Genomic DNA, 21,179 nt, shown 5'->3' with positions numbered 1-21,179 from the left:
TTCTAAAGAAGGGAAGTGAGGTTGAGAGGTGTAGTGAGGGAATTCCAGAGCTTAGGGCCTAATTAAGGCATGACCAATGGTACAGCAATTATAATAGGGGTTGCACAAAACCAAAGAGTTAGAGAACGTAGATATCTCGGAGGGTTATGGAGTTGGAGGAAATTTCAGGAATAGGGAGGGGTAAGGATGGAGGGATTTGAAAACAGGCAGAGTAAATAACCAGTAATTAAATGCAGCAAAAAGCAATGATAAAAGCAATGATTAAAAAGGGTCCGTACTTAGTATTACATCACTGAAAATAAATACATCCCAATTTGTTGAAATAGTTTTGCAAATTATTTTGTAATTATATGTATCCCACTTCATTGTCAGGGCTTCTTCAGAAGCACCTCAGCAAGTGTGTGGGCCTCTATTAAAAAGAATGCTTCCCCGTATGGGAAGCCCTGACAATGATAAAGCGATGCCACTCAACAAATTTATCAGTTTACACTTAACTACTGTTTTTATCTTTACAACCCAATAGCAAAAAATTAAATTCACCAAACTTTTTAAAAAAATTCCAGACACCTCAGCAACACTGCACTTCTCTCCCTGAGAACTAAAGAACATAAGAAATTGGGGCAGGGGTAGGACATTCAGCCTCTCAAGCCTGCTCCACCATTTGATCAGATCATGCCTGAACTGATCATGGACTCAACTCCACCTGCCTACCCCATAACCCTTGATTCCCTTGTAGATCAAAAATCTGTCTAACGCAGCCATCAACATAAGAGTAGACATTCCTCCTCTTCTCTGTCTTAAAAAAGAGACCTTGTTCTGAAACAATGCTCCCCTAGATCTACATTCCCATGGAGGCAGCCATTCCTCCTGTAATTCTGGGATATACTCAAATTCCTCTGACCAGTAATTTAGGGAAATACTTACATCCCCCCCCCCCCCCCCCCCCCCCCCCCCCCCCCCACCACCACCACCACCACCACCACACCACCACCCCCCCCCCCCCCCCCCCCACCCCCCCCCCCCACCGGCCCAGCAGTAATTCAGGGATATACTCACATCTCCCTGCCCAGTAATTCAGGGATATACTCACATCACCCCTGCCCTATAATTCAGGGGTATGCTCACATCTGCCCACCCCCCACAGTAATTATGGAACATAGTCACATCCCCCCAACCCCCTCCCCGGAGTAATTCAGAAATATACACATATCCGTGCTCCCCAGTAATTCAGGGATACACTCAGATCCTCCCCACCACCCCCAGTAATTCAGGGATACACTCACACCCCTGCAGTAATTCAGGGAAGTACACACATCCCCTGCAGTAGTTCAGGTATATACTCACGCTCTCCCAATAATTCAGAGCGATACTCACATCCCTCCCACTATCCCCAGTAATTCGGGAATATATTCAAAAACCACCCCCCCTGTCCCGCACCCCCCCCCCCCCCCCCCCCCAAAAAAAAACCCACGGGGGCAGTAATTCAGGGATATACTCACATCCCACCCCCGGGGCACCAATGCAGGGATATACTCACATCCAGCCTCCCAGGGCAGTAATTCAGGGATATACTCACATCCCCCACACCTCTGGGGCAGTAATTCAGGGATATACTCTCCCCCCACCTCCAGTCAGTAATTCAGGGATATAATCACCCCCCCGGGGGCAGTAATTCAGGGATATACTCTCACCCCCCCCCCGGGGGCAATAACTCAGGGATATACGCACCCACAACGAGGGCACTGATGCAGGGATATACTCACATCCCACCCCAAGGGGTAGTAATTCAGGGATATACTCACATTCCACCCCAAGGGGTAGTAATTCAGGGATATACTCACCTCCCCGCCCCCCCCGACCCCCGGGCAGTAATTCAGGAATAGACTCACATTCCCCTCCCCCCGGGGCAATAATTCAGGGATAAACTGAATCCCCGTCCCCCGGGGCAGTAATTCAGGGATATACTCATCCCCCCACCAGGGCAGTAATTCAGCGGTATACTCACATATCCCCCCGCCGAGGCAGTAATTCAAGGATAAACTCAAACCCCGTCTCCCGGGGCACTAATTCAGGGATATAAGCATCCCCCCTACCCAGGCAGTAATTCAGGGATATACTCACATCCCCCTCCCCCGGGGTCAGTAATTCATGGATATACTCACTCGCCCGGGGCACTAATTCAGGGATACACTCACTCCCCCGGGGCACTAATTCAGGGATATTCCCCCCCCCCCCACCCTGGGGTAGTAATTCAGGGAAATACTCACATCCCCCCGGGGGCAGTAATTCAGGGATACTCACACCCTCCCGGAACAGTAAATCAGCGATATACCCATATCACACCACCCCCGCCCCCCCCCCCCCCCCCCCCCCCACCGGGGGCAGTAATACAGGGATATAACCACATCCACCAGCCCCCCCACTCTGGGGCAGTAATCCAGGGATATACTCACCCCCCCTCAGCCCCCCGGGCACTAATTAAGGAGCAGACTCACGTTCCCCTCCCCCCGGGAGCAGGAGTTCAGGGATATACTCACCCACCCGGGGCAGTAATTCAGGGATATACTAACATCCCCCCGCCCCAGGAGCAGTAATTCAGGGATATACTCACCCACCGTGGCATTAATTCAGGGATATACTCACCCCCCGGGGCAGTAATTCAGGGATATACTTACATCCACCACCCCAGAGCAGTAATGCAGGGATATAATCTCACTTCCCCAAGGGCAGTAATTCAGGGATATACTCACATTCCACCCCGTGGGACAGTAATTCAGGGATATACACAGCCCCCCCGGGGCAGTAATTCAGGGATAAACTCATTCCCCCACTAGGGCAGTAATTCAGGGATATACTCACATCCACCCCGCCGGGGCAGAATTTGAGGGATATACTCACCCCCCTGGGGGCAGTAATTCAGGGATTATACTCACATCCCCTCCCCCTTCCTCCCCGGGAGCAGTGATTCAGGGATATACTCTCACCTCCCTGGGGACAGTAATTCAGGGATATACTCACATTCCACCCCGAGGGGTAGTAATTCAGGGATATACTCACATACCCCCTGGGAGCAGTAATTCGGGGATGTACTCACATACCCCCTGGGGGCAGTATTTCAGGGATATACCCACATCCACCACCCCCCCCCCCCCCCCCCCCCCCCCCACTCCCCCTCCAGGGCAGTAATTCAGGGATATACTCACATTCCCTCCGGGGCAGTAATTCAGGGATATACTCACCCAACCCCAGGGGGCAGTAATGCAGGGATATACTCTCACCTCCCCAGGGACAGTAATTCAGGGATATAACCCCCCCCACCCCCCGGCAGTAATTCAGGGATATACTCACCTCCCCACCAGGGCAGTAATTCAGCGGTATACTCACATATCCCCCCCACCCCGGGGCAGTAATTCAAGGATAAACTCAATCCCCGTCCCCCGGGGCACTAATTCAGGGATATACTCATCCCCCCACCAGTGCAGTAATTCAGGGATAAACTGAACCCCCGTCCCCCGGGGCACTAATTCAGGGATATACTCATCCCCCCACCAGGGCAGTAATTCAGGGATATACTCACATCCCCCTCCCCTGGGGGCAGTAATTCAGGGATATACTCACTCGCCCGGGGCACTAATTCAGGGATACACTTACTCCCCCGGGGCACTAATTCAGGGATATCCCCCCCCACCCCACCCTGGGGTAGTAATTCAGGGATATACTCACATCCCCCCCGGGGGCAGTAATTCAGGGATACTCACACCCTCCCGGAACAGTAATTCAGCGATATACTCATATCCCCCCCCACCGCCCCGTGGGCAGTAACACAGGGATATACCCACATTCACCAGCCCACCCGCTCTGGGGCAGTAATCCAGGGATATACCCACCCCCCCCGCCCCACCCCGGGCACTAATTAAGGAATAGACTCACGTTCCCCTCCCCCCGGGAGCAGGAGTTCAGGGATATACTCACCCCCCCCGGGGCAGTAATTCAGAGATATACTAACATCCCCCTGCCCTGGGAGCAGTAATTCAGGGATATACTCACCCCCCGGGGCAGTAATTCAGGGATATACTTACATCCACCACCCCAGGGCAGTAATGCAGGGATATAATCTCACTTCCCCAAGGGCAGTAATTCAGGGATATACTCACATCCCTCCCACCGTGGGGCAGTAATTCAGGGATATACTCACATTCCACCCCGAGGGGCAGTAATTCAGGGATATACTCTCACCTCCCCGGGGGCAGTAATTCAGGGATATACTCACCCCCCGGGGCAGAAATTCAGGGATATACTCACCCGCCGGGGCAGTAATTCAGGGATATACTTACATCCACCACCCTGGGGCAGTATTTCAGGGATATACTCACTCACGCCCTGCCCCTCCCCGCCCAGGGGGAAGTAATTCAGGGATATACTCTCACCCCCGGGGGCAGTAATTCAGGGATATACTCACATTCCACCCCAAGGGCTAGTAATTCAGGGATATACTCACTCCCCAGGGCAGTAATTCAGGGATATACTCACTCCCCAGGGCAGTAATTCAGGGATATACTCACTCCCCAGGGCAGTAATTCAGGGATATACTCACTCCCCAGGACAGTAATTCAGGGATATACTCACTCCCCAGGACAGTAATTCAGGGATATACTCACTCCCCAGGACAGTAATTCAGGGATATACTCACTCCCCAGGACAGTAATTCAGGGATATACTCACTCCCCAGGACAGTAATTCAGGGATATACTCACATCCCCAACCCCTCGGGGGGGCAGTAATTCAGGGATATACTCACCCCCCCCAAGGCAATAATTCAGCGATATACTCACATCCCCAAACCCCTCGGGGGGCAGTTATTCAGGGATAATCCCCCCACCCCCGGGGCAGTAATCCAGGGATATACTCACTCCCCAGGGCAGTAATTCAGGTATATACTCCCACCCACCTCCCCCCCCCCCCGGGGGCATTAATTCAGGGATATACTCACCCCGCTCCCAGGGCAGTAATTCAGGGATATACTCACCCCCCCAGGGCAGTAATTCAGGGATATACTCACCCCCCAGGGCAGTAATTCAGGGATATACTCACTCTCCAGGGCAGTAATTCAGGGATATACTCACTCTCCAGGGCAGTAATTCAGGGATATACTCACTCTCCAGGGCAGTAATTCAGGGATATACTCACTCTCCAGGGCAGTAATTCAGGGATATACTCACTCTCCAGGGCAGTAATTCAGGGATATACTCACTCTCCAGGGCAGTAATTCAGGGATATACTCACCCCCCAGGGCAGTAATTCAGGGATATACTCACTCTCCAGGGCAGTAATTCAGGGATATACTCACTCTCCAGGGCAGTAATTCAGGGATATACTCACCCCCCAGGGCAGTAATTCAGGGATATACTCACTCTCCAGGGCAGTAATTCAGGGATATACTCACTCTCCAGGGCAGTAATTCAGGGATATACTCACCCCCCAGGGCAGTAATTCAGGGATATACTCACTCTCCAGGGCAGTAATTCAGGGATATACTCACCCCCCAGGGCAGTAATTCAGGGATATACTCACTCTCCAGGGCAGTAATTCAGGGATATACTCACTCTCCAGGGCAGTAATTCAGGGATATACTCACCCCCCAGGGCAGTAATTCAGGGATATACTCACTCTCCAGGGCAGTAATTCAGGGATATACTCACTCTCCAGGGCAGTAATTCAGGGATATACTCACCCCCCAGGGCAGTAATTCAGGGATATACTCACTCTCCAGGGCAGTAATTCAGGGATATACTCACCCCCCCCAGGGCAGTAATTCAGGGATATACTCACCCCCCAGGGCAGTAATTCAGGGATATACTCACTCTCCAGGGCAGTAATTCAGGGATATACTCACTCTCCAGGGCAGTAATTCAGGGATATACTCACTCTCCAGGGCAGTAATTCAGGGATATACTCACCCCCCAGGGCAGTAATTCAGGGATATACTCACCCCCCAGGGCAGTAATTCAGGGATATACTCACTCTCCAGGGCAGTAATTCAGGGATATACTCACCCCCCCAGGGCAATAATTCAGGGATATACTCACTCTCCAGGGCAGTAATTCAGGGATATACTCACCCCCCCCAGGGCAGTAATTCAGGGATATACTCACTCTCCAGGGCAGTAATTCAGGGATATACTCACCCCCCAGGGCAGTAATTCAGGGATATACTCACTCTCCAGGGCAGTAATTCAGGGATATACTCACCCCCCCCAGGGCAGTAATTCAGGGATATACTCACTCTCCAGGGCAGTAATTCAGGGATATACTCACCCCCCAGGGCAGTAATTCAGGGATATACTCACTCTCCAGGGCAGTAATTCAGGGATATACTCACTCTCCAGGGCAGTAATTCAGGGATATACTCACCCCCCCAGGGCAATAATTCAGGGATATACTCACCCCCCCCAGGGCAGTAATTCAGGGATATACTCACCCCCCCAGGGCAATAATTCAGGGATATACTCACCCCCCCCAGGGCAGTAATTCAGGGATATACTCACCCCCCCAGGGCAATAATTCAGGGATATACTCACCCCCCCCAGGGCAGTAATTCAGGGATATACTCACTCTCCAGGGCAGTAATTCAGGGATATACTCACCCCCCAGGGCAGTAATTCAGGGATATACTCACTCTCCAGGGCAGTAATTCAGGGATATACTCACTCTCCAGGGCAGTAATTCAGGGATATACTCACCCCCCCAGGGCAATAATTCAGGGATATACTCACATGCCCCACCCCCCGGGGGGGCAGCAATTCAGGGATATACTCGCTCCCCCGGGGCAGTAATTCAGGGATATACTCACACCCTCCCGGAACAGTAATTCAGCAATATACTTACCTCCACCCCCAGGGGCAGTAATTCAGGGATATACTCACATCCCTCACCAGATTCCTCTGGTTTCCGCAGCTTCTCTCTGAGGTTTCCTCTGGGTCCTAAACTCCGCTAGCACCATTTTCTGGTGCACCCGCCAAATGTTTCCGGCTTGGTGGCGGCACCTGTGATATTTGCCGCAGCGACGGGCGGAAATTTGGAAAAAAAAACCTCTTCCCAAAGTGAAGTTAGTTATTCAATCACATGTGATCTTTAATCCTAAAAAAACATCTCAGCTAAGTAGCCCTGGTGACCGAGATTGGTAACTCGTGACCTGTCCTTTATTGCGAGCGCCTGTTCTTATTGAGAATAAAACATTTGTTCCTGACATTCCCCCCGGGGAGAGGGTGTCAGGAGGTGACCGGGCCCGGTACCTCCGTCGGGGTTTAGAGTAGTGCCCGGACGGTCGGAGTCGGTGACACGCGGGACCGGGACCGGGACGGACCGGGACGGGGAGGCGGCCATTATCATCATCACCATCATCAGGACCATGTTATCGGAGAGGGAGCAGTGCGGCTGCCGGGAGCTGCTGCAGATCCTGGCCCAGGGCGAGCTCATCTCGGTGGCCGACACCGTCACCAATCGCATGTTGAAGATAGAGAACAGCGCAGGTGGGAGGCGGCGATCGGCCGCAGCCGTGGATAACGCCCCCCCCCCCCCCCCGTACCAGATCCCCCTCCTCCCCCAAGTACCAGATCCCCCTCCTCCCCCCCAAGTCCCAGATCCCCCTCCTCCCCCCCCAAGTACCAGATCCCCCTCCTCCCCCCCCCCAAGTACCAGATCCCCCTCCTCCCCCCAAGTACCAGATCCCCCTCCTCCCCCCAAGTACCAGATCCCCCTCCCCCCGCAGTACTAGACCCTACCCCCCGCCAGTACTAGACCCTACCCCCCACCAGTACCAGATCCTCCCAGTACCAGATCTTCCTCCCCACAACCCCCCCCCCCCCCACCCCAGTACCATATCAAACTACCAGTGAATTTGCTTTATCATCAAGGAACTTTAAAGTGGTCTAATTTGACCAGAAAAAAAACATGCCGAAAGTATACAAGTATAAAGCAGCTTCATAATCAGCTGGAAAAGGGAATATGGATTCATATTTAGGTGATTTATAATTTTGGACGTTTAAACTAACAGGTGAGGGTGAAGGGAGATTTAGAAGTCCCAAAAGAAAGAACAAGGCATCGGAACAGTGTAGTGATGTGGGTAAAGGCAAGCAGAATGGGACAGGAAGGGAGAGGCAGTTTAACAAAAATTGTACATTAGCGAATAATGTCATTGCAGGCACTAGAAGTAAAAATGAAATTATCTGAATGCACAATGCATCTGCAATAAGATAGATGAACAAGTGGCATAAATAGAGGTTAAATGATTTTAATTCAATCCCCATTACAGAACATGGTTACAAGGTGATCAAGGTTGGGAAATAAATATTCCACAGTGCACAATATTTCAGAAAGGCAGACGGAATGGCAAAGAGGGAAGGTTCGCCCTGAAAATAAAAGATGACATAAGGACATTAGTGAGAAAGGATCTGGCTTCAGCAGATCTTAAAAGTAAAATCAGTATGGGTGGAAATTAGGAATAGTAAGAGTCAAAAAACACTGGTGGGAGTCATTTATAGGCCCTCTAACAATAGTTATACCATTGGACAGGGCATTAATTAAGACATTTTTGGAGTTTGTAACAAAGGCAACGTGATAATTATGGGGACTCTAATCTTCGTATAGATTGGGACAGTGAAATTGGCAAGAGTGGTCTAGAAGATGAGTTTGTAGAACAGTTTTGTGATAGTTTCTTGGAGCAATCAGATGACTTGGAGCAATTAAATCATTTCACACCTGTGAGAAAGTTGATTCATTTAACTGCCAAAGGCTAGATGTCTGGTGGAGTACAACAATATCAAGAGATAACCACAGCATTGAGAATGTAGTGTGATGCTGAGAGTTTCCACAATCATAACTGCCTAGTTAAAAGAATTTCTGTGCATCTTGGGTTAGGATTTTTCCTTTCTTAACAATCTTACCTTTGCTCTATTACCTGCAGAAGCAATGGATGCAATACTGTGTTACAGTCAGAGCGCTGAAGAGCTACTGAAAAGGAAGAAGATCCACCGTGAGATAATATTTCAATATTTAGCAAAACATAACATTGTTGTGCCATGTAATGCAGAGAAACATCAGCTTGTTCAGAAAGTTATAGAATATTGGAGGGAAGGCGGCACAGCATCCCAGGTATTTGATTTGAAGCTGCATCATCTTATAATAAAACTTGTATATTTTTACTTCCAAGTACTTTTGCAGTATAATTAAACATGACATTTATTTTGAAAATGGTGATTTTACAATTCAGGTTACTCTTATTAAGTGCTATATTTTTACAAATTCTAATGTACAACTGATCTAGGTTTCTAAAAAGAACAAATTTAAACAGATTGGATATGAAAGAGGTTCTTTCAGCCGAGTTATATTGTTACGATCCCCATACTGTCTGATAAATGTGTTTAAGAATAAATAATTTCAAACTTCCAGTTAATAGCTAAAAGGATAATACAAGAAGATTTCACATTTTAAGTTATTTACTGTAACAAACAGAATGAACACTATTTTTGTAGGCAACTTATACTTTAAACTACAGAACGGAACTGATAACACAACCGAGAAACTGTATATGTTACACTGTCCTTAAGTGAACCTTCAATTCTCCCAGTCTTTTCATCAGCAAAGAGATGAAAGGGGTGTTGATAGTGCTATCAAGCGCTTCTTAGTGAGCAATAACCTGCTCACTGATGCTCAGTTTGGATTCCACCAGGGTCAGTTGGTTCCTGACCTCATTACAACCCGAGGCCAAGCATGGACAAAAAAGCTGAACTCGAGAGGTGAGGTGAGAGTGACTGCCCTTGACATCAAGGCAGCATTTGACTGCATGTGGCATCAAGGAGCTCTTTCAGAACTGGAGTCAATGGGAATCAGGGTGAAACTCTTCACTGCTTGGAGTCATACCTAGCACAAATGAAGATGGTTATAGTTGTTGGAGATCAATCATCTCAATCCCATGACATCGCTTATGTGTTCCTCAGGTTAGTGTCTGAGGCCCAACCATCTTCAACTGCTGCATCAGTGAGCTTCCCTCCACCATAAGGTCAGAGTTGGGATGTTCACTGGTGATTGCACAATGTTCAGCATGATTCGTGACTCCTTAGATACTAAAGCAGTCTGTGCCCATATTCAGCAAGACCTGGACAACATTCAGGCTTGAGCTGAGAAGTGACAAGTAACATTCGCACCACACAAGTACCAGCAATGACCATCTCCAACAAGAGAGAATCCAACCATCTCCCCTTGATATTCAGTTGCATTACCATTGCTAAATTCTCCCATTATCAACATTCTGGGGATTACCGTTGACCAGAAACTGAATCTGACCAGCCATATAAATACTGTGGCTACAAGAGCAGATCAGAGACTGGGAATTCTGCAGAAGGTAAGTCGCTTCCTTACTCCCCAGAGCTTGTCCACCATCTAAAGGCACAAGTCAGGATTGTGATTGAATACTCTTCACTTGCCTGGATGAGTACAGCTCCAACAACACTCAAGAAGCTCAACACCTTCCAGGACAAAGCAGCTAACTTGATTGGCACCCCATCTGCCGCCATAAACATTCACTCCCTCCACCACCGATGCACAGTGGTGGCAGTGTGTACCATCTACAAGATGCACTGCAGCAACTCACCAAGGCTCATTCGACAGCACTTTCCAACCTGCAACCTCTACCATCTAGAAGGACAAGGGCAACTCTGAAGAAGGGTCATACGAACTCAAAACGTCAACTCTGTTTTTCTCTTCACCGATGCTGTCAGACAAGCTGAGTTTTTCCAGCATTTTCTGTTTTTCTTTCAGATTTCCAGCATCCACATTGCTTTTGTATAAGGGTAGCAGATGTATGGGGACAAGACCACCTGCAAGTTCCTTTCCAAGCTACACACCATTCTGACATGTATAGTACTGTTCCTTTGCTTGTGTTGTTGAGTCAAAATCCTGGAACTCCCTCCCTAACAGCATGCTGGGCCTATCTACACCACATGGACTTGGTTGGTTCAAGACGTTGGCTCACCACCAGCACCACGTCAAGGGCAATTAGGGACGGGCAATAAATGCTAGCTTAGTTGGTGATGCTCACGTTCCCAAGAATGAATTTAAAAAGCCCTCTTTTAACATTAATGCTCCAAACTCTGTGTTCCTTTGACTCAGATTTGTTGTGCATCTGTCCCACCAACTTACCAGCCCCCCCCCCCCCCACTCCAGCGTTGATGCCTGTGCCTTCAGCCATCTTGGCTCCACACTTGAGAATTGCCTCCTTAAACCGTTTTTCTTATCCTTCTTGGACAATTTTCTTTCGTTTCAGTTCATAGCCTTTTTCAAGCTACTATAATTTGAACGTGGTCACCAGAGTACCCCCTTATTGAAGGGTAACCCAGTAATGTTTTTGGGAGCCAGTTTTTAAAAAGGGAGCCAGATAAAATCTTGTATCCTATTGTTCAAATTGATACTTGTAGGGCTTCAGTTACCATGTTCTATCCGACCACAGCAAAGATTATTAGAGAAATTTTTTTAGAGGCAATTGTAGTAGTGTCTAGTCAGATTGCCTTGATTAGCTGATCTTGATTTTGGAGGGGTGCTGCTTGCTTGTGAGGTGGTTGCCACATAACAGGCTTGTCAGCAAATGATAAAATAGGATAAAAGGGACGGTGGCTGCATGGATACAAAGTTGCCTGAGAGAATATAAACAAAGTAGTGGTGAAAGCTTGTTTTTTAGACTGGAGGAAAGTATACAGTGAAGTTTCCTAGAGGTCGGAACTAGGAACACTACTTTTTTGATCTATATTAATGACTTAGACTTGCATGCAGAGCACAGTTTCAAAATTTTCTGATGCCACCAAACGTGGAAGCATTGTGAACAATGAGGAGGATAGCACAGTAATAGACTTCAAGAGATCATAGGCTGGTGGTATGGGCAAATATGTGCAGATGAAATTTAATGTGAAGATGTGTGAAGAGATACATTTTAGTAGAAAGAATGAGGAGAGGCAATATAAAATAAAGGGTACAATTTCAAATGGAGAATATGTATACAAATCATTTGAAGATGTTGGGGTGGGTTGAACAGCGGTTGAATAAGATATGCAGGTTCCTGGGGTTTTCAATAGAGGCACAGAGTACAAAAGCAAGAAAGTTTTCCTGATCAGTTATAAAACACTGATTTGGCCACAACTGGAGTTGTATCCAGTCCTGTACACTGCAGTTCAAGAAGGCAAGGATGCAGAAAATATTTACAAGACTAGTTAAGGGATAAGGGACTTAAGTAGATACATTGAAGAAGCTGAAACAGTTCTCCTTAGAAAAGAGATGTTGAGAGGAGATTTAATAGAGGTGTTCAAAATCATGAGGGGTTTGGACAGAGTAGATGGATAGAAACTGTTCTTATTGATGGAAAAGTCAAGAAGCAGAGGTTAATGGCAAAAGAATCAAAGTCAACATGAGGAACATTTTTTTTGCACAGTGAATGATCAGGATTTGGAATGCATTGCCTGAAGAGGCAGTTTCAATCATGGCTTTAAAAAGAATTGGATAATGACCTGAAAGAGGGCTATGGAGAAAGGACGAGAGAGTTGGATTAGTTGAGTTGTCTTGCAGACAGCTGGCACTGACACAAAGGGCTGAATGGCCTTCTGCATTGCTGTAACCACGATTACATTATATGATTACATTCTTAAAAGTATAGGGAACTGCCCAGAAGCAGTAGGCTTCTTTTCTGGGACATTGGATGCTTAAAAGTAAATAAATAAATTTAGCTATGTCATAAATTCCAGCTAGTCAGGAATGAAGTGGGGCTAATGGTGATAGCATTCACCAGATGGTAAAGTAGTTAGAACTTGTCAGTGATGTGCCCTAGTTTCATGACTAGGATAGCTGTGCAAGATGTTGCCTTGTGCTGTGTATGTTGATTAAGAGTTTTAGGCTTTCTGTCTTAAATTATACAGAGATTGTTAAAAGTGCCATTTTCAGATTATATAAGAATTAGTTTGCATCAACTTGGGAAAGCTTTTTGAATTGTCAGAAAAGCCTTGGGCTCCTCTGTGGATGTCCCCGGGTAACTTTTGTTTCATTTTGGGATAGTATATTTTAATGTGGAAATGGAACTTCTTTTAACAATTGGGAAAGGCGATATCTGTAATCTACCATTTGGCTTGACTCAGTGACAGCCCTTTGACCTTTTGCGTCAGGAGTTTGCTGGTTCAAGGGCCACTCTAACCTGTAACATGCAACCCATGGCAACACTTCAGTATAGCACTGAGGGAGCTCTGCATTGTCAGTCATGTTGTCTTTTGCATGAATTGCTGAACTGAAGCCCTGTACAGTCATCATAAAGACCCTGTGGCTCTATTCAAAGACTGGGATGTCCTGGCCAACATTTATCCTTCAATCAGTGTTACCAAAAATAGATCATCTGATCATTTATCTCATTGCTGTTTTGTGGGATCTTGCTGTGTCTGCTTGCAAAAAATGGTAACACGTTAGCTGTGAAGCATTTTGGGACATCCTGAGGTAGTGAAAAGTGCTATATAAATGCAAGTTTAACTATTAATTAGCATATATTTCTGTTTTAGTTAAATGCATAACAATAAAACATGAAGTACCTCTCATGGAGGAGACACTTTCCAGTCAATTATTTTTATTCATTTATGGAATGTGGAATCACTGGCTAGGCCAACATTTTTTGCCCATCCCTAATTGCCCTTGCAAAGGTGGTGGTTGTGTACTGGCTTCTTGAACCGCTGCAGTCCATGTGGTTTAGGTACACCAACAGTGCTTTTAGGGAGGGAGTACCAGGATTTTGACCCAGTGACAGTGAAGGATCAGCGATATATTTCCAAGTTAGAAGGTGAGTGACTTGGAGGGGAACTTCCAGGTGGTGGTGTTCCCATGTGCCTGCTGCCCTTGTGCTTCCAGAAGGTAGCGGTCATGGCTTTGGTAGGTGCTGCCTAAGGAGCCTTGGTGAATTCCTGTAGCGCATCTCGTGGATAGTACACACTGCTGCTAATGTGCGTTGTGGGGTGGAGGGAGTGAATGTTTGTGGATGGGGTGGCAATCAAGCAGGCTGCTTTGTCCTGGACGGTAAGTGTTGGAGCTGCAGTCATCCAGGCAGCAGTAAGTGGAGAGTATTCCATCACACTCCTAATCTGTGCTCTGAGGAGTCAGGAGGTGAGTTACTCGCCACAGGATTCCTAGCCTCTGACCTTTTCTTGTGGCCACAGTATTTATATGACTAGTCCAGTTCAGTTTCTGGTCAATGATAACCTCCCCAGGATGTTGTTAATGGGGAATTCAGTATTGGTAATGCCATTGAATGTTAAGGGGCAATGGTTAGATTCCCTCTTGTTAGAGATGGTTATTGCCTGGCTCTTGTGTGGCGAGAATGTCACTTGCCACTTGCCAGCTCAAGCCTGGATATTGTCCAGGTCTTGCTGCATTTGGACATGGACTGCTTCAGTATGTGAGATGACATGAATGGTGCTCAACATTATGCAATCATCTGTAAACATCCCCACTTCTGACCTTAAGATGGAGGGAAGGTCATTGATGAAGCAGCTGAAGATGATTGGGCCTACCCTGAGGAACTCCTGAAGTGACATCCAGGAGCTGAGATGATTGACCTCCAACAACCACAACCATCTTCCTTTGCTAGATATGACTCCAACCAGCAGAGAGTTTTCCTCCTGATTTGCATTGACTCCAGTTTTGCTTGGTGTCACACTCATTCAGATGCTGCTTTAACGTCAAAGGCAGTCTTACCTCACCTCTGGAGTTCAGCTGTTTTGTCCATGTTTGAACCAAGGCTGTAATGAGGTCCGGAGTTGAGTGACCCTGGCGGAATCCAAACTGAGCATCAGTGAGCAGCTTATTGCTAAACATGTGCTGCTTGATAGCACTATTGATGACCCCTTCCATCACTTTACTAATGATCAAGAGTAGACTGATGGGGCGGTAATTGGCTGGTAAAAACAAAAAACTGCGGATGCTGGAAATCCAAAACAAAAACAGAATTACCTGGAAAAACTCAGCAGGTCTGGCAGCATCGGCGGAGAAGAAAAGAGTTGACGTTTCGAGTCCTCATGACCCTTCAACAGAACTGTTGCTGCCAGACCTGCTGAGTTTTTCCAGGTAATTCTGTTTTTGTTTCGGTAATTGGCTGGGTTGGATTTGTCCTGCTCTTTGTATACTGGACAGACCTGGGCAATTTTCCACATAGCTAGGTAGATTCCAGTGTTGTAAGGAACGGGGCCATGACTCAGGTTTAGTTTTCTCTGAACTATTTTAATATCTTTCTGCATTTGGATACTCACAGAAAAAGTTTACAAACAGTTACATGTGCCTCTAGAAATCTTGCCTGAATATATTTTATCTTGATTTCAGCATGCTTCCCCTCGATACAGAAATCCAACCATGAAGTGAATCATTTATTTGAATTCAGTTGACTGGAGCAAAAAGAGTGGGCTATGGATATTTTTAGATATTTGCCCTATGCAATTCTATTGTGCCTTTGTACTCTCAGCTATCACCAGCTTCTAATATACCTCCGTATGTGTTGTACTTTTTATTTGTTCACAGGATGTAGGTGTCACTGGCCAGGCCAGCATTTATTGTCCATCCCTAATTTCCCTTGAGAAGGTGGTGGTGAGCTGCTGTCTCTGTGATGTAGGTCCACCCACAGGGCTGTTAGGTTGGGAGTTCCAGGATTTTGACTTAGCAACAGTGAAGGAACGCTGATATAGTTCTAAGTAATGAAGGTGTATGGCTTGGAGGGGAACTTGTAGGTGGTGGTGTTCCCATGTATCTGCTGCCCTTATCCTGCTAGGTGGTAGAGGTCGCAGGTTTAGGAGTTGCTTTCGAACGAACCTGGGTGAGTTGCTGCAGTGCATTTTGTAGATGCTACACACTGCTGCCTCTGTGCATCAGTGGTGGAGGAAGTGAATGTTTAAGGTAGTGGATGTAGTACCAATCAAGCGGGCTGCTTTGTCCTGGATGGTGTTGATGTTCTTGAGTGTTGTTGGAGCTGCACTCATCCAGGCAAGTGAAGAGTATTCCATCACACTCCTGACTTGTGCCTTGTAGATGGTGGACAGGCTTTTGGGAGCCAGGAGGCAAGTTACTCTCTGCAGAATTCCCAGCCTCCGATCTGCTCTTGTAGCCACATTATTTACGTGGCTGGTCAGGTTCAGTTTCTGGTCAAGGGTAACCCCCAGGATGTTGATAGTGGGGGATTCAGCAATGGTAATGCCGTTGAATGTCATCGGGAGATCATTAGATTCTCTTTGTTGAAGATGGTCATTGCCTGGCACTGTGTGGCGTGAATGACACTTATCAGCCCAAGCCTGAATATTGTCCAGGTGTTGTTGTATGTGGACATGGACTGCTTCAGCCTCTGAAGAGTCGCAAAGGTTGCTGAACATTGTGTAATCATCAATGAACACTCCCACTTTAGACTTTATGATGGAGGAAAGGTCATTGATGAAGCAGTTGAAGATGTTTGGGCCTAGGACACTACTCAAAGGAACCCCTGCAGCGATGTCCCAGTATTGAGATGATTGACCTCCAACAGCCACAACCACCTTCTTTTGTGCTAGTTATGCCATCAGATGTAGAAATAAATGTTCAAGAACACATTTTACATTGAAATACTGCTTTCTGGTTAGTTAAATAATTGTATTTTCAAAGTTGATTGAGTTCAAGGGAGAAAACTTTCTAACCTATCAACATGTTAAAACAGAGTTGTGTTCTTTATATGTTTTTTATTCGTTTGTGGGTTGTCGGTGTCGCGGGCTAGGCAAGCATTTTTTTGCCCTAATTGCCCTTGCTTAGAGGGCATTTTAAGAGTCAACCAGGTAAGGCAGCAGATTTCCTTCCCTAAAGGACATTAGTGAAACTGATGGGTTTTTGCAACAATCAGCAATGGTTTCATGGTCATCATCAGACTTTAATTCCAGATTTTTATTGAATTCAAATTCCACCATCTGCTATGTGTCCCTCTCTCCATCCCTGTCTCTCTCTCTCTTTCTCTCTCTTTCTCTCTCCTTCTCTTTGCCTCTCCCTCTCTCTCTCTCTCCGGCTCCCCATCTCTCTCTCTGCCTGCCTTTCCACCCCCCTCTGCCTCCCTCTCTTTCGCTCTCTGTCACTCGCTCTCTCTCTCTCTCTCTTTATTTCTCTCACTGGTTCCCCTCTGTCGCTCCTTCCCACCCAACTCTGTCACTCCCTCCCATTGCTCCCTGACACATTCTCATGCACACTGTCAGAGCTAGTCTGCAGCTGAAGCTGAGAAACCAGTAAAACCAGTGGTCATCACAATGCCGAGCAGAGGAACAGCATTAGTGGGAAGGGCTGAAAGCTGATCCAAGTTACTTTAAACTTTAAGCAACGGAGCAGTACAGGACAGGTTTTTGGTGAGTATATTCAAAAGAGAGAAGCTAACAGAAGTTAAGTAAAACCTCAGTTCTGAATGTGTTTTGATCCCGAATTTCTGCCAGGGTGAGAGTGGGTGAAGTGGGCCCCAGCCAGCAGTAGCCTCCAGGCTAAGGGAAAAACCTAGCCAGGGTTCCAATTCCTGCCTTAACAGTGATTACTAATGCAAGGGTATCTGTGAACACTGGGCAAAAGCAGACTGAGCTTGGCAGTGAATAGTCTGTGGACACACTGTCAGGGACATGCATGAAGAATTAATACTTCGATAAGGTGCTGATCAGCATTAATACGTGAGGAGCCGTTTCCTACTAGAAGTTACCAACTCCAGGTCATCATGTGTCATGTGTACTCTGTCTGAAGGCAGGTCCCTGGCTCTTTGGCTATGGATGCTTCATCCTGTGTTGTTGTTCTTGGAAAGTTTTGTCAGTGGTGGTTTGCCATTGCTTTCCACTCTCAGGGGCGGGGCAAGGAAGCAAGGCACAAACCTTCCCATTCCATCTAAGGTATCGAACCTGCACTGTTGGTGAACCACATAATAGCCATCTAGCCAAATAAGTTAACCATCCCCCAACTTCTGGTATAGGGACAGTTGGGGGAGCCTTTTTACAAATATGAGTACCAAATTTAACCTTTCAACAGGACATTGCATAGAATTGGTAAGGGACCATTTGCTTAGTCTTATAGCTACTAAGGTGAACCAAAAAATAAATCCTCTGCTTATTGTGTTTATTCTGGCATATGCTGTATTCTCAGCCAAGGATAAATGTACATATTTTTCCTCTCTATCAGAAAAATAATTCTTCAGGAAGCACATCAGGAAATAACGTCCCACCACATGATGTAGCAGCAAACTACAAGTATGATTACCAAGCTATGGGACTCGAATTCTGCAAGTGGTTTTATCAGCTTTTGAACTCCCAGAATCCTTTACTGCAAGAACAATCGAAAGAGTGGGGCCCCCAGCACTTTTGGGAAGATGTTATACTTAAATTTTCCTACAGAACTTCCGAGCAGCAGTTGGAGGTATACACTGGCGCAGTTATGGTCAGCCTCCGTTTATTAGCACTGACAAAAGAGGAACATCTATTCCTGAATCCTAACCTGACTGGCAGTGGACTGAAGTGCATCCATTCACCTCATGGATTAGTCATTATTGCAGTGGCTGGCACCATTCACAGAGAGTCAATCTGCCTGGGAATTTTTGAGCAAATCTTTGGTCTTATCCGTTGTCCAAGCAGTGAGAATAATTGGAAGATGAAATTTGTCCACCTAAAGATCACTGGTCATGGTGCAGCAGCGCAGGTGGCTGTCCAGCCCAATGAGGATGCAGATCTCCCTATCATCAAATATGAATCCAATGAGCTCCTGCAAGTTTTTGAAGAACACACTGTAGGAATTTGTGATTGAGGCTGTGTGCCCTGTTCTGCCCTTATGAAACATTGGAACATCTGTCAATTGCTTTATGACATCAAAAGTGCAATGCTGTATTTGTGCTAGAATTCAGTACAATATATTGCAAAGCAGCCAGTACCACAATTCATGCTGATATGTAAATACTGGTGCTGACAAAACTAATGAAAACAGACTGCATTTATTGCCCATGTAACATGATACCAGTATTTGCAATATTGTCAAAAACCTTGAGTGAGGAAATGTTATAAAATTGGTTCTTACCAAAGGATAAATGTTATTTCAACAAATATTCTCTCTTTGCCTTCCCCCACCCATACTGGTTACAAATACATTTGCTCCATTTTTAGATTGTAATCACTAAATGTAGTTGATGAAGCTCTATTTTCTCAGATTATGGTGACTCCTTGTCTCTTGCTGGCACTTTTGACTGTTGAGTAAGAAGATTGGCGTTCAGCCCCACTCTAATCTGAGGAACAGATAAACAAGGTTAACACTGCATTACAGTGCTGAAGGAGTATTGCATTATTGGAGCTGCTGTTCTTTAGATGATATCCAAAATTAAGAATAGAAAATGCTGGAAATACTCAGCAGATCTGGCAGTATCTATGAAGAGAGAAGCAGAGTTAACGTTTCAGGTCAGTGATCCAAACTGATGAAGAGTCAGTGACCTGAAATGTTATCCGTATTTCTCACTCCACAGATGCTGCCAGATCTGCTGAGTAATTCCAGCATTTTCTGTTTTCATTTCAGATTTTCAGCATCCATAATGTTTTGATTTTGTCCCAAATTAAGAACCTGTCTCCCTCAACTATTACCACTAAATAAAGATAAACTAGTCATGCATCTGATTGCTGTTTGTGGAATCTTGGTCTGCACAATACCACCACGTCTGCCTATATAACAACATTCTATCCACTCTGAAGCAAAAAGTTATTTTGTGAAGTCCTTTGAAGCTCTTTGTGTTTGCCATGCTCTTGGCTCCCCTGATTACTTCAAAGTAGGCTCATATCTGAGCTTTCTGTTTGATTTTTATAATAGAAGCATAATCATTCAGAGTAGCAAAAAGGTAATTTTGGCTTCCTTCCAGCTACCGTGAGAGTTTGCCACTTTAATTTGCACAGTCAGCCCGAATAGGATAAGAAAAGAAAGAGGTAAGTCATGACTAACCTCCATGGCAGCCACCAGATGGTTCTTGGTACCTTTGGCTGCAGCTTGCTTTTCTGATCCAGTCGTAGTGTTCCACTTGTTCCTGGGTTCTCTGTTCCCAGTCTGGTAACTCCATGGGAGATGCATTGATGAGAAGAAATGATTAGAAAAGATTGTTGCATTTTCTTTTGTGCAGAGGTATCTGTTATCACCTTAATCCTGTCTACTGTAAATGTTAATAGATTAAAGTTTTTTTCCAAAACTCATTGAAGCAGAGTGCTATTTTCCTCTACCATGACCACTGATAAAGCGAAAATGTTAGATATGTGGTTAAGAAATGCTGTGCAGCTTGTCAAATAAGCTAATGATCTAACTACCACATATGAAACCCATGTTGCTGCTTCCAGGAGTCTTTTCAATATAGAAACAGAGTAGGCCATTCAGCCCATCCACCATTTGATTAGATCATAGCTGATCTGTAAAGTGCCTGCTGTGCTTAAATATGGTAACCCTATCCAATATTACCATTATAATTTTGATGTCTAACATGTTGAGGCTGCACTGGTGTACATCATGAATGATGTGGGCAGACGTCTGTAAAGTGTTCACACTTCAGAGTACTCAACTTTAATTTTACATCTACTGCTAAAAACAGCTGGAAATTGAATGTGAAATTCTTTTGTGTTAACACTCCACTTAAAGTAAGAGCAGCTGTGGAAGTCAATGATGTATTTGGTACCAGTTATACAGACAGATTTGGTTTCTTATTAATTGCAAATTTCAACATTTTAGTTGGACAAAGCTATGCTTGTTATATATTTTCTGTTAATTATCAATCCAGCCTTTGATACTTGATTGTTGACAAGTGTTAATATTGAGAAAACATATCGTGAATATATTATAAATAGACCCAAGTTCTGTGAAATGCATTTTGTGTGTATTTGATTTGCAGTTACTGTATCATTTTTCAACAAATAGAAATAAACTGGTCTCCCAGTCAGTCTTTGAACTGTAACTGATAGATTTGTTTTGCTGGAAACAAATCTAATTCCCTGGAGTTTTCTTTTCACATTGTTACTTGGAGTTGTTGTAGTATAATTGCTCAAGACTTTAGCAGAATAAAGCCAAGGCGTTAAACAGCTGTTGTTTATATTCAAAACTGTCTGCCTGAGGACCATAACTGTATAA

The 21,179-nt window shown here is 45.7% G+C and overlaps 2 protein-coding genes across 5 annotated transcripts in view; one reads left to right on the top strand and one right to left on the bottom strand.

Annotated features, from left to right (window-relative positions):
- zgc:152951 (uncharacterized protein LOC569013 homolog) overlaps nt 1–7,050 on the bottom strand; it is a 64,814-nt gene extending 57,764 nt beyond the window's left edge. The window contains exon 1 of one of the 3 annotated variants that reach the window (XM_041210773.1): nt 6,923–7,050. The gene's annotated coding sequence lies outside the window, so the exon portion shown is untranslated. Of the gene's footprint in view, nt 1–6,884 lie in introns of all 3 variants that reach the window. The other 2 variants (XM_041210775.1, XM_041210774.1) reach the window with 2 other exon arrangements.
- Nucleotides 7,051–7,147: 97 nt separating this feature from the next.
- c18h3orf38 (chromosome 18 C3orf38 homolog) lies at nt 7,148–21,030 on the top strand. Of its 2 annotated transcripts, none has more exons than XM_041210776.1 (3): nt 7,148–7,528; nt 8,962–9,149; nt 18,222–21,006. In XM_041210776.1, the coding sequence occupies exons 1-3, from the start codon at nt 7,408–7,410 to the stop codon at nt 18,837–18,839; spliced, it is 927 nt and encodes a 308-aa protein (XP_041066710.1). In that variant the 5' UTR covers nt 7,148–7,407; the 3' UTR covers nt 18,840–21,006. The 2 variants fall into 2 exon arrangements, with proteins under 2 accessions (XP_041066710.1, XP_041066711.1); XM_041210777.1 differs by lacking the exon at nt 7,148–7,528 and adding an exon at nt 7,881–8,019 and having other exon boundaries at nt 18,222–21,030.
- Nucleotides 21,031–21,179: the final 149 nt, after the last annotated feature.

This window comes from Carcharodon carcharias, chromosome 18 (assembly GCF_017639515.1).
Source record: "Carcharodon carcharias isolate sCarCar2 chromosome 18, sCarCar2.pri, whole genome shotgun sequence".
In the NCBI taxonomy this organism is placed as follows: Eukaryota; Metazoa; Chordata; class Chondrichthyes; order Lamniformes; family Lamnidae; genus Carcharodon; species Carcharodon carcharias.
Note: the sequence above shows the minus strand (reverse complement) of the source record. Positions and strands in the feature narration are given on the sequence as shown.